The 14817-nt window shown below is 30.8% G+C and overlaps 1 protein-coding gene across 2 annotated transcripts in view; it reads right to left on the bottom strand.

Annotated features, from left to right (window-relative positions):
- Positions 1–14817, bottom strand: part of Bm6219 (Immunoglobulin I-set domain containing protein) — a gene marked incomplete at both ends in the record, with an annotated part of 56539 nt that continues 41722 nt past the window's right edge. For both annotated transcript variants that reach the window (XM_043082514.1, XM_043082515.1), the window contains 19 exons: positions 1–153; positions 382–608; positions 913–1212; positions 1647–1925; positions 2124–4454; positions 4566–4841; positions 4976–5105; positions 5277–5434; positions 5568–5700; positions 5836–5984; positions 6172–6421; positions 6885–7073; positions 7143–7303; positions 8227–10975; positions 11135–11295; positions 11514–12963; positions 13056–13108; positions 14010–14193; positions 14509–14705. In XM_043082514.1, coding sequence (XP_042938448.1) covers positions 1–153; positions 382–608; positions 913–1212; positions 1647–1925; positions 2124–4454; positions 4566–4841; positions 4976–5105; positions 5277–5434; positions 5568–5700; positions 5836–5984; positions 6172–6421; positions 6885–7073; positions 7143–7303; positions 8227–10975; positions 11135–11295; positions 11514–12963; positions 13056–13108; positions 14010–14193; positions 14509–14705 — 9530 coding nt within the window. The remainder of the gene's footprint in view (positions 154–381; positions 609–912; positions 1213–1646; positions 1926–2123; positions 4455–4565; positions 4842–4975; positions 5106–5276; positions 5435–5567; positions 5701–5835; positions 5985–6171; positions 6422–6884; positions 7074–7142; positions 7304–8226; positions 10976–11134; positions 11296–11513; positions 12964–13055; positions 13109–14009; positions 14194–14508; positions 14706–14817) is intronic.

Genomic DNA, 14817 nt, shown 5'->3' with positions numbered 1-14817 from the left:
CTAACCAGTGAAAGCAAGCTGTAATTTGACGTTTTCACCTTTATCGAAAACTTGCGGCTCTTTATACTTGTCAGCATCAATTATCATTGGTTCCGATTTTACTTCTAAGCTGAATTTATGTTGCACTTTACCGCCTTCATTTTCAACAACAACCTAAAAGAATTTCATAAATAGTAAATGAAGTGATGAAAAAAAAAAAAAAAAAAAAAAAAAAAACAGTAAAGATTTTTTGCTTTTTTTTAAAAAAAAAATTTAAATTTAAAAAATTCTAGCAATTAACCTTCGTTTTTTTTCTTTTTCTTCTGCAAAAAAAGCTTATAGCGGAAGCTTAATCAATTTTCATATATCTTAATGTAAGTTTAATCAATCTTCTTCTTATACCTGATAATCTCCTTCGTCATCTTCAATAAGTTTCTGAATTGTAAGCATTGATTTCTTATCCATTTCTGTTATCGTATTATCCACATTATCAATTATTTCTTTACCATTTCTATACCAATGAACTTTGGGTATTGGTTTAGCAGTAAATTCTACATTGAGAACAAGTTTATCACCAATTCTGCCAGTTACTTTTTCTGGTGCTTTCTTGATCTTCGGCTTTTCAATTGCTGTAATCAAAAACGATTTTTTTTTTTTTTAAAAAAAAGATTACAAATGATCTCAAAAAATGACAAGAGATGATTTTTTTTATCTAACTTATTGTCCAATTTGTCAAAATTAGAAAAGTACTTTGTTTTGATATTGTTAAAATTTAGTTACATTTACCTTTCATCTAATTCTATATAAATTTTCTTCAAGTTTAATTACGTGGTGAAAACAGGTAAGTAAATTGTATCTTCTCATAAACTATAGAAAAATTCAAATAAAAAAAATAATTACTCTAATAATGAAATATGAATTGGTATTATTTACCTGCAATTTTTATTGGTTGTATAGCATCTTTATTTTCTAAAGCTTGTCCGGTACCAAATGCATTTTCAGCTGCAACACGGAAAAAATATTTTGCAGTATCAGCTAAACCGGTTATTGTTGCAGTTGTTGTTGTAGTACGTGCGACAAATGCCCAGCTCGATTTTTTAGCATCACGTTTCTCGATGCAATAACCGAGTAAATTACTATTACCATTATGCTCGGGTGGATTCCACGCAAGTTTACACGAAACGTTTGTTACGTCAGATACTTCTAATGGACCAACTGGTACAGATGGAACTCCTAAAAATGAAGATAAAAGATATTATTCAAAGATTTTATCTATATATTTTTCAAAAAAGAAAAAAAAAAGGGAAACATTAAAAATCGATATCCGAACATTAAGATTTAATTATTTTATTAAATAAGATATATTAATAGTTCTATTCTTAAATACAATTTTTGTAATTAACTTTATAATTTCACAGTTATCTTTCAATCGCACTTCTATTAATAACATTATTTTTCTGAGATAATTTTGATACCTAACCTAAAAAAAAGTAACTGAACATTAAGATTTAATTATTTTACTAAATAATAAGACAGATTAATAGTTGCTGCTGTAAATATTCAATTTGGCATTTATCTGATAATGAAATAATCCAAGCAATCGAATTCCCGAACAATCATGATACTTGTAAGCTTAAAATAAATCAACAAAACAAAATAAGATCAACCTTTAATTAGCACTTTTATTTGATCTTCTTGTTTTCCGCATATATTCTCCACAATTAATTTGTAAAGACCCGAATGATCAACATTAGCTTTTTTGAACGTTACAATAGCAGTACCATCTTTAAACGTAATGATGGTATTTTCATCTTGCTTTAATTCTACACCATCTTTTAGCCATTTACAAGTTGGCATAGGTAATCCCGTAACATTTGCATGAATTTTTAACATTTCACCAACTTTTGCACCAACGACTGTTTCATCAAATTCAATTTTTGGCTTCTCTGAAGTATAGTATTACTTTGTATAGTCTTTTTAGAAAATTTCTTCCAAAAGTGTACAACTTAAAATATTATATTGTTATATTTATTTATTTTAAATGCTTATTTAACTCTCCCAATTTTATATCTAATTCTATTCCCAAATATTAAATTCACACATTCTGTAATTAATATTAAATTCCTAATAAACAAATGAATAACCTGTAACAGTAACATGAATTTCACCGGTTGCTTTCTCCGTTTTATTCGTTACAATGCAATGATACATTCCTGCTGTCAATTCATTAACATTTTTAAGTTGTAAAATTGAGGTATTCGCTGTCATTTTCATCAAATTTTTATCAATTACTTTTTCATCTTTAGTCCAAAAACATTCCTCGTAATCACCGCTAATATCAACGATTAATTCAAAATTTTTCATTCCATAATCAATCGTAATCGAATTACTGATAGGTTTTACTATCAATTGTTCCTTCTTCATTTCTTCTCCTTCTTCCTCTTTCAACTCAGTGATCAATTCACTGGTTAATATTTGTTGACCAATTGATTCCTCTAATTTTTCTTCTACCGTTTCCTTTTCCTTTATTTCTTGTTTGCTTATTGTTTTCTTCTTTCTCCTTGCTAATTTTCCATCATTTTCAGCAGCACTCTTCGCTTTATCATTTTCTTTTACTTTAGTACTTTCCTGTTTTTCAGTCATTTTTCCTGAATCATTTTCAAGTTTCATGTTTACATTTTCTAATGCTTCTGCACTTTTCTCTTCCTTTACTTTTAATTTCTTTTCTAAATCTCTTTCTTCCACTTTCATATCTTTCAATTCATTCAAAGTTTCATCTTTCTGTTCTTTTTCTAACTCAAATTCTCTTTCTGACTTCTTTTCAACTTTAACCTTTTCCTCCGTAAAATTCTTTGCTATATTAGCTTCATCATTGGGAATTTCCTCCTTTTCCACTTCTTTCTTCTTCCTCTTTTCCTGAGCTTTCTTCTTAACAATCTTTCTTGACTCAATTTTTTCCTCATTTTCTTTTACAACTTTTTCAGACGACTTAAATTCATCTTCCATCTTCATTCCATCTCTATTCTCTTCTTCCTTTTCCTTTTCTGTCCTTTTTCTTTCCGTCATGGCTTTGGTTTCTACTTTTTGCTCATCCTTAATTTCCTCTATTTGTTCCACTACCATCACTGTACCATTGTCAACTTCCTCCTTCTGTTTATCTTTCTTCTTCTTCTTCGAAACTTTTTTAACTGCTTTTTCCTGTTTGACTTGACCATCTGATTTTTCCGATGTTTGCTGTTCCATCTCAGTTATCTCCGGAATTTCCTCAAGCATTTCAATATTTTCACTTATTTGTTGTTTTGCTTCTTTCTCTTTCTGAACAGGAACGGTCAACATTTCCGTTTCCTCACTAGGATTGGACAATCGATCACCCTTCTTTGCAATAACACGGTACTTATAGTTCGAACTCTTGTCAAAAGAATCTTCAAATTTTGTTTCTGCTGTTATACCAATCTGACTCCAATCATTTTCCAATTTCGACCTTTCAATAATATATTCTTCAGCTTCCTCAACTATTTCCCATGTGATTAGGACAATTTGATTATCCTCAACCAATGTTGTTTTTAAACAATTGGGCGCTGGCAGAAATTTTGTTGCTTCCTTTATATCAACACTTTCACTTACGGTCACTATGTCAACTGGATTGCTTGGCGGTCCTTCACCAACCTCATTCACGGCAATAATACGGAACGAGTAACTTTCACTCGGGTATAGATCTTCAGCCAGAAATTCATATTGTTCCGATTCACATTTTCCAATATTGCGCCAACGTTTGATATTTTCTGTTCTTCTTTCAATGATATAATTTATGATTGGTGATCCATTATCTTCTGCTTTCTGCCATTTGAGCATCACCGAACGGCTTGTAATATTGAAAGCTGTTAAATGATCTGGTTTAGACGGTACACTAATCACATCCAATTGAATCTCTTCGCTTACACTTCCAATTTCATTTTTTACCACAACTTTTAATATACCAGAATCTTCCTGAGTTACATTTCTTAGACGTAATGATAGCTTATTATCATAGGTATGCATACGAGATCTCATTTTGTTCAGTGGCTTATCGTTAAGAGTTACTGTGATATCAACCTCAGGAAATCCTCCATAAATGAATTCGATATCAAAATCAGTGCCACAGTGCAATTTGAGCATATTACTTGGTAAATTTTTCGATAGTTTGATTATTGGTGCTATCTTAAGTTCTACTTTAGCTGGCGCACTTTCTTCATCCTCACGAAGTGCTGCTGTATATTCGGCGCAATCATTAAGCTCAAAGCCCATAATCGTTAATGTCGCAACGGTTTCTTCCACATTCATGCTGAATTTCTCTTGTCGTGGCCAAATTTCTTTTCTATTTTTAAACCATTTTACAACTTTCACTGGCTTAGTAGTTTCGCATTTCAACATAATGGTAGTACCAAATTCAGTAACAATTTGATCTTGTGGACCTCTCTTGATATGTGGCAATTCTTCTGCAAATTTATGGTTATTATTTTCAAATAGTCATATTATTTTTTAAAATCAGACCAAACCATTAAAATAATGAAGAATAGTGATAATAATTTAGAAAATGGATTAGTTACCTTTGACAATTAATTCCGCTTCAGATTGAGCTTTCCTATCAACAGTACTACATATATATTTGCCACTATCTTCAAGTATCGAATTTCTAATTGTAAGTTTTCTTTCAATGCCATCCTCACTGATCGTTATTCGATCATCTGATCGTAAAGGTTTGCCATCCTTTAGCCAAACAACAGAAGCATCAGCATCGGATAGCTCACATGAAAATCCAATTTTTTCTCCTTCGTCAACTTCCAGATATTCAGGGAATGAAGAAACAAAATGTGCGCGTACCTCTGTAAAATTTCATCAGTTGACTCAATTTAAAAAAAAAAAGAAAAAAAAAAATTATGAAAACAATTTTTGAATAGAAAGTGCATAATTTTGAATTTTTAATAAGAATTAGGAAAAAAAAAAAAAAAAAAAAAACCTGTGACAGTGACAGTAGCCTCTGAATCTACTGAACCAAGATCGTTAACAACCTCGCATTTATACAAACCAGCATCCAGTGTTGATGTATGATGAATTAGGAGAACACTCATAAAGCCTTCGTTAATAATCTGTAAAATTTCCATTCAACTTCCAATTGAAATTTTAGATTTTTTCTTTTTCATAAAGAATGAAAAACTGAAAATTATTAAAAATAGCATCAAAAATTTTCCTTTTATCATATTTTTGATAATTAAACAATCTGACAACTTGTCTTATATTATTTATAAAGTGCAGAATACCTCAATATTCTTGTTAGCTGGAATGATTTCTTGATCCTCTTTATACCAAATATATTGAGGAGCAGGTTCACCAGTTGCATGACATTCCAGTTTGAGTTCACGTTTGCATGAAACCGAGATATCTTTGATACCTTTTGTTATTTCCGGTTTTTTAGTTGCTAAAAATATGTGAAATACAAGATAAGTGAGAAGTTTTTGCTAAGTTATTGCTTAAAATATTCATACGCTCTCAGAAGATCATACTTTAATATTCCATTTAATTTGATTTCACAAAAAAAAATTCAAACTTACCAACTATACGTATCGGTATTGTTTCTTCGGAAAATTCACCAATAGTTGGACCACTTTTTGGCGCAACTTTGAAAAGATAGGATAGTCCCTCTCTCAAACCAGTTATGTCTGCAGGTGAATGTTCTATTTCTTTCTGCAATAAAACATTCACAAGAAATAACATTTTTACTTCCCAAAGTTTTGATTGGTACCTTTTATATAATTTGCAATAAATAAAACTAATAATTATTAAAATGAGAGCATCAAATGTAGTAAGTGGTGCTTTTACCTCTGACCAAACTGATGCCTTTTCTGATTTGTACCTAATTACGTACGACGTCACGTTGCAGTCCTCACGGGGAGCTTCAATCCATTGTACGCTAACTGCATCTCCGCTTACAACTTCTACTGCAGGTAAGCTCAAAACAGGCAATTCTGCTGCAACAAAATAAAAAATTTTTTCAATTATCTAAAACCGATGTTCAAATTTAAATATGAATTTAAAAAAAAAAAAAAACTCAATTTTTAGAAATTTATGAGCACGTCGAAATTTCTAAAATCTATGCATTTTATAAAACTATCAGAAGAAAAGGAAAAAAAAAAAAAAAAAACAGCAACAAATCACCTGCTTTGAAAATTATCAATGGTTCTGATATGATATCTGATTTTGATGTAAGACCTGCTTCATTTGTTGCTTCAACTTTAAATTCATATGTTGGCCCAGCTTCAATATTAGAAACAGTGAATTGTTCAGTGAATATCAATTCATCGTTAACTTTCATCCAACCACCTTTATCTTTTCGTACGAACAAATCGTATCCATAAATTGATGAACCACCATCTTCTGTTACTCTAGGCCACTTTAATGTACAACTCTGGAAAAAAAAAAAAAAAGGAACATATTAATCAAACAGGAGAGGAAACTCTAGACTATAGCATTTATCATTCATACTACAATGATCTGGAACGAAGCAGATAATAATGTAAAATTCGAAATGGACCATTTAAAATATATGTTTATTTATATTCTAATAGCTTTCCTATACATATACTTAATATTAAATGAGCCACTTGTTGACATTCCAAAAAATTCTACGGTCAACAACAAAAATTATTTTCAATAAATTACGAGATGAAATCAATACCGATAAATTACGATCAATCAGTGTTTAATTTACTGATAACTGATACAGTGAATTAATAATTTATATTAAGTATATAATCTTTTATGTAGAAAAAGAAAGCATAAAGAATTGTTGATAAAAAAAAAAACAATAAAAACATATTTAACACTACAAGAAAAAAAAAAAATTAATTTAAAGAGGAAATGTTACTCACCTGATCGGTGACATTACTGATGATTGGCGGATGTGTCACAGACGGTGCTTCGAATGGCAGAGATGTTTGAAACGAAATACATTCCAAATATTCACCAGTGCCATATTTGTTCATAGCTGCTATTCGAATCATATATGATGTATTCATCTTCAGATCATCCATATAATAATCCGTTTGCTCACTTGCTACCTGCATTATCATAAATTGATCTCTTTAATCGATACCAAATTGATTACAATGATAGTCGAATCAACAAACTTGAGCAATTCGGTGATAAGCTCTTCTCGATTCTTCCCTTTTCTCCACAATATAACCTGTAATCGCACTACCACCGTTATCACTTGGAGCATCCCAATGAACTTTTGCACTGCAACTCCCAATATCGGTAATATGTCCATTTTCAGGAGCTCCCGGTACATCTATAATTATATTATAAACGTTACTTTATCTGCATGATGCAGAAATAAAATGAAAAATGTATTTTTCTTTGCAACAACGAAAATATGATCATTTTACAAAATAAGTAGTAATTATTCATCAGAATAATTAAGTTCAAATTTAAGTTTAATTCAGATTAATTGAAATGTAAACAATAGCATTAAACAATGGATGAAAATCAGTTTGAGATAGATAAAAAGAAGTATTCTTAAAAAAAAAAACATTTGACTTTCGATCTTATATAAGGACATTCAGAATAAGTTCATATAGGATTTCAACATTCTTTTTTAATTTAATATCAACATATATCCGATATTGTATTATTTTAATGCAATAGTAACAGTAGTTCGAAAAAGAAAAAAAAAGTAGGAAGACGAGTGAAAAGTTAATAATGAATACATGACAACAGTGAAATGTGAGAGTAAAACTTTATCGGCAAGTAATACTAGAGAGTAAAACTTTAATATCGGCTAGTAATGACAAATTAGTTGATATTTAGATAAAATACAAAGTTGCTATTTAAAAAAAAAAAGAAAGTTTTAGGTGAATAAATAATAAACAATATAAATAAATGAAGCTTCTCTTCATTATAAATGATAGTAAAAGACAAATTTTGAAATAATATTAGAAGAATTTTTTTTTGAGAGCTTAAAAAATTTGAAGATTATTTTTTATTTTTCTGCTAAACGTATCAGTTAGCATAAATTCTCACAATTAATAATTAATATTCCTCATGTATTACGAACATAATTGTATCACTGTGATTCTAATTCAACTACCATCATCATATCTACGAAAAAAATACATTCTTTAAGGAAAAAGTTATTGTTGATTTGCAGGTAAACAGATCAAATAACAATTAATTTAATTTCTGATTTAAAAAAAAAAAAAAGCAAAAAATAACCTTTTATATTAACAGAAAATGTCTGTGATACTTCGCCAAAATCATTTTTAATTTTGATCGTATACTCGCCAGCATCACTTTTGTCCACCTTACGCTTGCGGAAGCATACTTTATCATTAAAAATATCGAGTTGCATCTTTGAACTAGTCGGAATTTTTTCATTGTTAAGAAAACATTCCAAAATTGGTTCCGGTATTGCTTTAAATGGTATTGTAAGTATTAAATTATCCTGTGATTCTAGATTGATCATTGTTGCACTTGTTTCTATTTCATGTAATACTGGTGCACCTTCAACAATTAGAGTAGTTGAAGTTTCTGCAGAATCTATTTTCATGGAATAACGACCGGCTTGATCGTAAGTTAAATTCTTTATCAGCAAATTGCAAATATTACCTTCAATATTTACTTCATAATGATCGTTATTTTTAATTAATTGTTCATTATTGAAAAACCACTGGCAATTTTCAGCCATATGTGATACGGTTGTTGACAATTTTATCAAATCATCCAATTTACCGGTTATCTTATATGGTAATTTTTTAATGATTTCCACTGGTATATCTTCAATAATCAAACGACTCTCTACAGAATGTTCATGAAGATTAGCTGTAATGATGGTACCGGTGTCTTCTGGAACAACATTTTCAATTTGTAAAATTCTTAAATATCCATCTACAACTTCCGTACATCGTATATCATCCATAACTGATTTTCCGTTTATTCTCCAATTAATCTTATCATCTTCATTAAGAACTTCACACTCAATTTTAACCGTATCATTTCTTAGTGCTAAAATTTCCTGCTCCGGAAGAACAGCAAAGCCACCTAGACGTTTATGCATTCGTCGTGTGATTGGTATCTCATCTGTCTGTAACACTGGTATCGTTGCAACAATGTCTTCCGGTTCCAGCATTTTACTTGCCGGAATTGCTGGTATATCAATAGTAACATCGATATCAGTATTACTTTGTTCTTCCTTCACTTCTTCATCTTTGAATCCGTTCATGTTTTTCTCTTCTGCATGCTTCTCCTCTCGAACCTCATCCGTAATCTGTTTTGTATCATCATCTCCAGTCTTTTCTTTTTCTTCTTCAGCCTTAGGCTTCTGTGATGCTTTTTTAGAGACTTTTTTTCCGGCAGTCTTCTTTTTCGGTTTCACTTCTTTATCTTCCACAGACTTTCCTGTTTCGACTGCGACTGCATCTTCCCCATCTTTCTCTTTTCTATGTTCTTCTGCTTTTTCAACTTTATTATCCGCCTCCAACTTTGCTTCCAGCTTTTCGGCTTCAGGTTTTTCCTGCTCTGTTCCGGTTATTTCTTCTGGTTTCTTCTTTATCAATGTTTTTGATTTCTTTGCCTTCGAAACAGCTTTCATACTAGTAGAAATTGCATTCTTGCTTTTCAAAATTGAGTCAACAATCTCAATGTTTGGAGTGTTTTTGAAGAATACGTTTATACTAATTACCTGAGCAGTCTTCTCATCTTGCTCCTTCTTTTTCTTAACTTTTGACTTCCTCTCGAATCCATCATTTTCAACTCCTCCTTTTTCCTCTTTAATCTTTATTTTTTCAGATGTTACCATTTCTTCTGCAGTAATTTCTTGTTGCTCAAGCTGCACCTCAAAATTTTCATCTGTAACCTCAACGGTTTCCATTGGTTCTTCAGATTTTTTGACGGTAGTTTTTCGGTTTTTTTCCTTACCACATTTCTTCTTTTTAATTTCTTCTTTTTTCTCAACCGTTGGCTCTTTTTCTAATGCAATTTCTTCAGTTTTTTCATCAATTTTTACAGTTTCAGAAGTGTCACTAATATCAACTTCTTTGTCCTTTTTATTCTTCATTTCAAAATTCTCTTCCATCTCAAATTCCACATCTATAGACTTCTTTTCATCTGTTTTTTTATCAGGTTTCTCCTTAAATTCTTTTTCATCAGTAACTGATGGAACTATTTCTTCCACATGCGCTCTTTTCTCATTATCTAATATTTTTCTGTCCATCTCATCTCCATGTTTCATTTCTTCTTTAGCTGCTTTTTCTTCTTCCAACAAAATCCTATCATCATTCTTCCGTTCAGCATGATCTTTGATAACTTCGCTTACTGATTCTAAAGTCTTGCTAAGGCTATCTTCAGCACGATCAACAGATTTCTGTTCTGTTGCTGGAATTATCTCCTCAGAAGGCTTCTTTTCCTTCTTTGATTTCGTTATTTTTGTTTTCTTCGGCTTTTTCCTAGTATCCAACTTTTCGTCCTTCTCCTTATCCATCACTTCTCCAGATCCTATAACTCCAGTCAATTTCTCTTCAACTTTCCCTACTTCGAGTTCAAATATCTCATTCTGTTCGAGATTTTTGACGATTTCAACATCTCCTTTGAACTCTGTCATTTCTACCTTCTTTTCTTCTTCTATTAACTTTGCTGGCGAAGTGTTATCACCTGCAGCAATTTCCTCACTAATCATTTCGTCTTCAAGTGATTCAGCTTTTTCTGATTCATCCTTCTTTACAGCTTTCTTGACCTTTGTCTTTTCCGGTTCAATTAATTCGTGTTCATCCATTTCTTCCACAGTTTCCTCTAAGTCATTTTTCTCTTCCCATATTTCTTGTAATTCTTCTGGTGCTCTATTAGTATGTACGATAGGAAATTCGGCGAATTCTCCAGTGCCATATTTGTTAATGGCAGCAATACGAAAAATGTATTCGGTGTCAGCATCAAGCTCTTCAATCAGACAATTGGTCTTGTCACCTGTCACCTAAAAATCAAATAGTTCAACTATTAAAAAATGAAACTTTTAGAGCTGAAGGAAATATCACTTTTCATTCAGTAGGTTACAAAAATTAAAGTGCAAAGTAATAAAGATGTTCACAACAAGTTCGATTCTCGCCTTTTACATATATCAAAATACATTTACCTGAATAACATGGTGGAATGTTCGACGACCAATTTCTTTTTTCTGAATGACATAACCGATAATTTTGCTACCACCATCATCTTTTGGAGCATCCCATTCTACACTTATTGTGTCACAAGAAATATCCATAATTCGCGGATTATCAGGAACGCCAGATATATCTGTGAAAGAATACTGATGGAAAAAAAATAATAAAAACCATATTTATAATTTTCCATTTTCACTATCGTTTCATTTTTCAAAAATTGTATCGTCTCACATTTTCAGATTACAGTTTATTTAACCTTTCTTTAAATCTTGAAAGGAATGAAGGGTTTTGGAAGTAAAAATTTTAACTACATTCATTAAAATGTTTTCTACAACAATGACTAACTTTTACCTTTAACATTAACAGTGAAAATTTTGGTAGCTTCGCCAAATTCATTGCTGATTTTAAAAGTATATTCACCAATATCATTTTTATTAGCTTTCCGTTTACAGAATTGAACCATATCATTGATAATTTCAAGCTTCAATTTTGTTCCAACTACCAATGGTTCATTATTAAAGAAGCATTCAACTATTGGTTCTGGTACTGCTTTATAAGGAATATTGAGAAGAAGATTTTCATGAGTCTCAAAATTAACACTTTCCGATTCCGGCTTCTCAATAATAGGTGCTCCTTGCATTATTAACATTGTGGAAGTTTCTAACGAATCAACTTTTATGGAATAACGTCCAGCATTATCATACAGAGCATTCTTGATTGTTAATGTGTAAATATTGCCTTCTCCGGCAATGACATAATTCTCATCATTATGCGACAATTTCTCACCGTTGAATTCCCAAACAATAGACTGTGCTGGATGGGTGACACATATTCCAAGTGTTACATTCTCACCGCATTTGCCAAAACTGCGACGTGGTAACGGTTCGATAATCTCTGCTGGTGTATCTTCTACATGAATAATTGTTTCAGCAATAATATCGTCCACTTTTGCAACAATTATCATTTCATCATCTTCTGGTGCAATATTTGTTATTGTTAGCGTTCTTATCAATGAATTAACTTCCTCAATGCATCTCGAATTTTCATTTGCAGGTTTATCATTAATGAGCCATATGAAATCATCATTATTTACCAATTCGCATTCAATTTTAATTGTATCACCGCGGAATGCGATAATTTCTTTATCAGGCGCTTGAATAAATCCAATACGCTTCTTTCGAGCACGTTCGTAAGGTTCTTCATTTTCATTTTCTTTTATTGTTTGTATTTCAATTTTTTCCAATTCATTTATCGATTTCTTCCTTTGTTTCTCTTCCTCCAAATCTTTTCTTGCTTTTTCCATCTTCTTCCTTCGACTCGTTGTTTTTGCTTGTACAGTAAGTGCAAATTCTTCTACAACATTAACAGGGAAAATGTGATCGATATTTTCCACATATTCTTTTTGTCTAAAAAGTAACTCCATTTCTATCTCTTTGTTTACTTTAGGAACCGGCGGTAAACTGGTTCGTTTTTTTGTTTTTCTTACATTTTCTTCATCTAATTTCAATTCTGTTCCGTCATCAGTTTCTTTGAATGTGAATTTCTCTGCGGAAGATGATCGACGATTGATGGATTTACGACGCTTCGCTGAATCTATCTTCATTGCAACAGAGGCAGAAAGAGATTTCTTTGGTGATGTTTCAACTTCTGCCATCACTTCATTCATTGCAATTCTTGTTGTCATAGTTATTTCGGACAGAAGTGTACTCTTGTCACCATATTTAGAACTTATTTCTGCTGGAATGATAAGCGCTTTCGGTACTTTCTTCTTTCTCTTTTCCACTTCTTTAGGCTTCTCTTCCTATAAAATAAAAATTTTATCAATATTTTTTTTAAGAATGGAATATTTGGCAAATGACAACAAAGTATTAAGAGAAGAAGAAAATAACTGACCTCATCAATTTCTTGTGATTTTTTTCTCGTATCTTTTAGTTTCTTTTCTGTTTCTAAAATGAATTTAAATTAGTTAATATAAAATATGCAATAATCTTTTTATGCTTGCAAACATACTTAAATTATATAACAAACAGTGTGGGCAATTTATTCATTATATCTACTAAGGCTTTTTCAAATTCATTAACAAAACATTCTTATTTATAGTTAGGTATAAGAAAATACGGAATGATGGTGAGGTTGAACTAGAACGATTCTAATTGTGAGGGAACAATGAACAATGAATATATCAATGAATTATTTATTAATGATAGCTAGCTCCAATTATTGTTATTGTTTGCTTATAATTAACAAGAGACAATAAGTTAAATTTTCTATATCATTATCAAAGCTAATGAAAAAATTACCAGAAACCACTGTTAATAACAGTTGCTTTCAGGAAAAAAGACAAAAAAAAAGAAAACAAAATTAGTTATGGATTTAGAACAATAAGTTATGCAAATACTTTTTTATCTTATTTTTTTCAAAATTTTCAGTTTATCTGTAATGAAAATTTACATTCTTTATTATTTAGAAACTAAAACTTCATTAATTTCTTTTTACTGTCATCAGAAATGAAATATATATACAGCTGGATGAATTTATGTATTAGAAAAGATTAGATTCTATATGAAGTAACTAAACTTATTTTACTATGATAATATCAGTGGGTAAGCATTGTATGAGATATCGTCGTTAAAGGCATATATTCTCGTAACCTTATTGAAGGCATTTTAATTGGTGAATTAGAACTATTCTAATTGTGAAAGAACAGTTAGAATTCAATTAACTAAAATAGTCAAGAGATGAATGAAAAGCAAATAAGAGTACTTTCTACGAAAATTTATATTTTTGGCATAAAATTTTCATTGAATCGTGAAAAGTTTAGAATTCAGAAATGTATGGATAACGAACCAAAATTTTCACGTGATTTCTGCCCAACTTTTTGTAATTTAAGGTTGAGCCGTTGCATTTTAGTTTCGTTTGCTACAGATATCAAAATCTCAGCTTCTGCGTTTACGGCAACCATTTTAACTTCTTCAATGAGTCGCGAAATGCTGGTAATTGCGGTGGGCATTTGAACCACTAAGGAAGCAAACTAAAATGACAGATTGGTTACATATAATTAATAGTTTTCACACTTCAGCGACAGGTAGAAAATTCTAATACTGCAGGCAACAATTTAATAATCAGTTGCATTTTTTACAATGTTTTACAGTATTGAAATTAAATCTATAGAAGTGAAAATCGTAAGTTAAGTTAACTTCAACATGTCTCATCATTTTTTTAAAAGTCATGAGAAATGTTTGTTACGCAAAATTGAATTGACTTTTTGTGTTAAATGTAACATTAATAAGATGCTGATTACTTTGAGATGAAGCTGTCTCAATAATTTATTAATTGTGACATATACCTGATTATGAATGATAGGACCAATAACTTCAATGAATTCTTCCTCCATCAAAGCATCTAAACTGACATCAACATCAAGAAAATCGGATACAAATTCATTTACAGCTAGTTCGGTTTCTTCAAAATTTGTCAGCATATCGACAATTGCATCCGTTGTCGCCATTTCTTCACCGGCATCTACTTCAATGTCAGCTATTACTGCAATTAGATTTTAAATAGATAATTGAGATTTTCAAAATTATTATTAGATTATAAATAGATAAAAATGAGGTTTTCAAAACTATTGTTAGATTATAAATGGATAATTGAG

Source organism: Brugia malayi (genome assembly GCF_000002995.4).
Source record: "Brugia malayi strain FR3 genome assembly, contig: Bm_v4_Chr4_scaffold_001, whole genome shotgun sequence".
Classification (NCBI taxonomy): Eukaryota; Metazoa; Nematoda; class Chromadorea; order Rhabditida; family Onchocercidae; genus Brugia; species Brugia malayi.
This window is presented reverse-complemented; position numbering and strand designations above follow the sequence as displayed.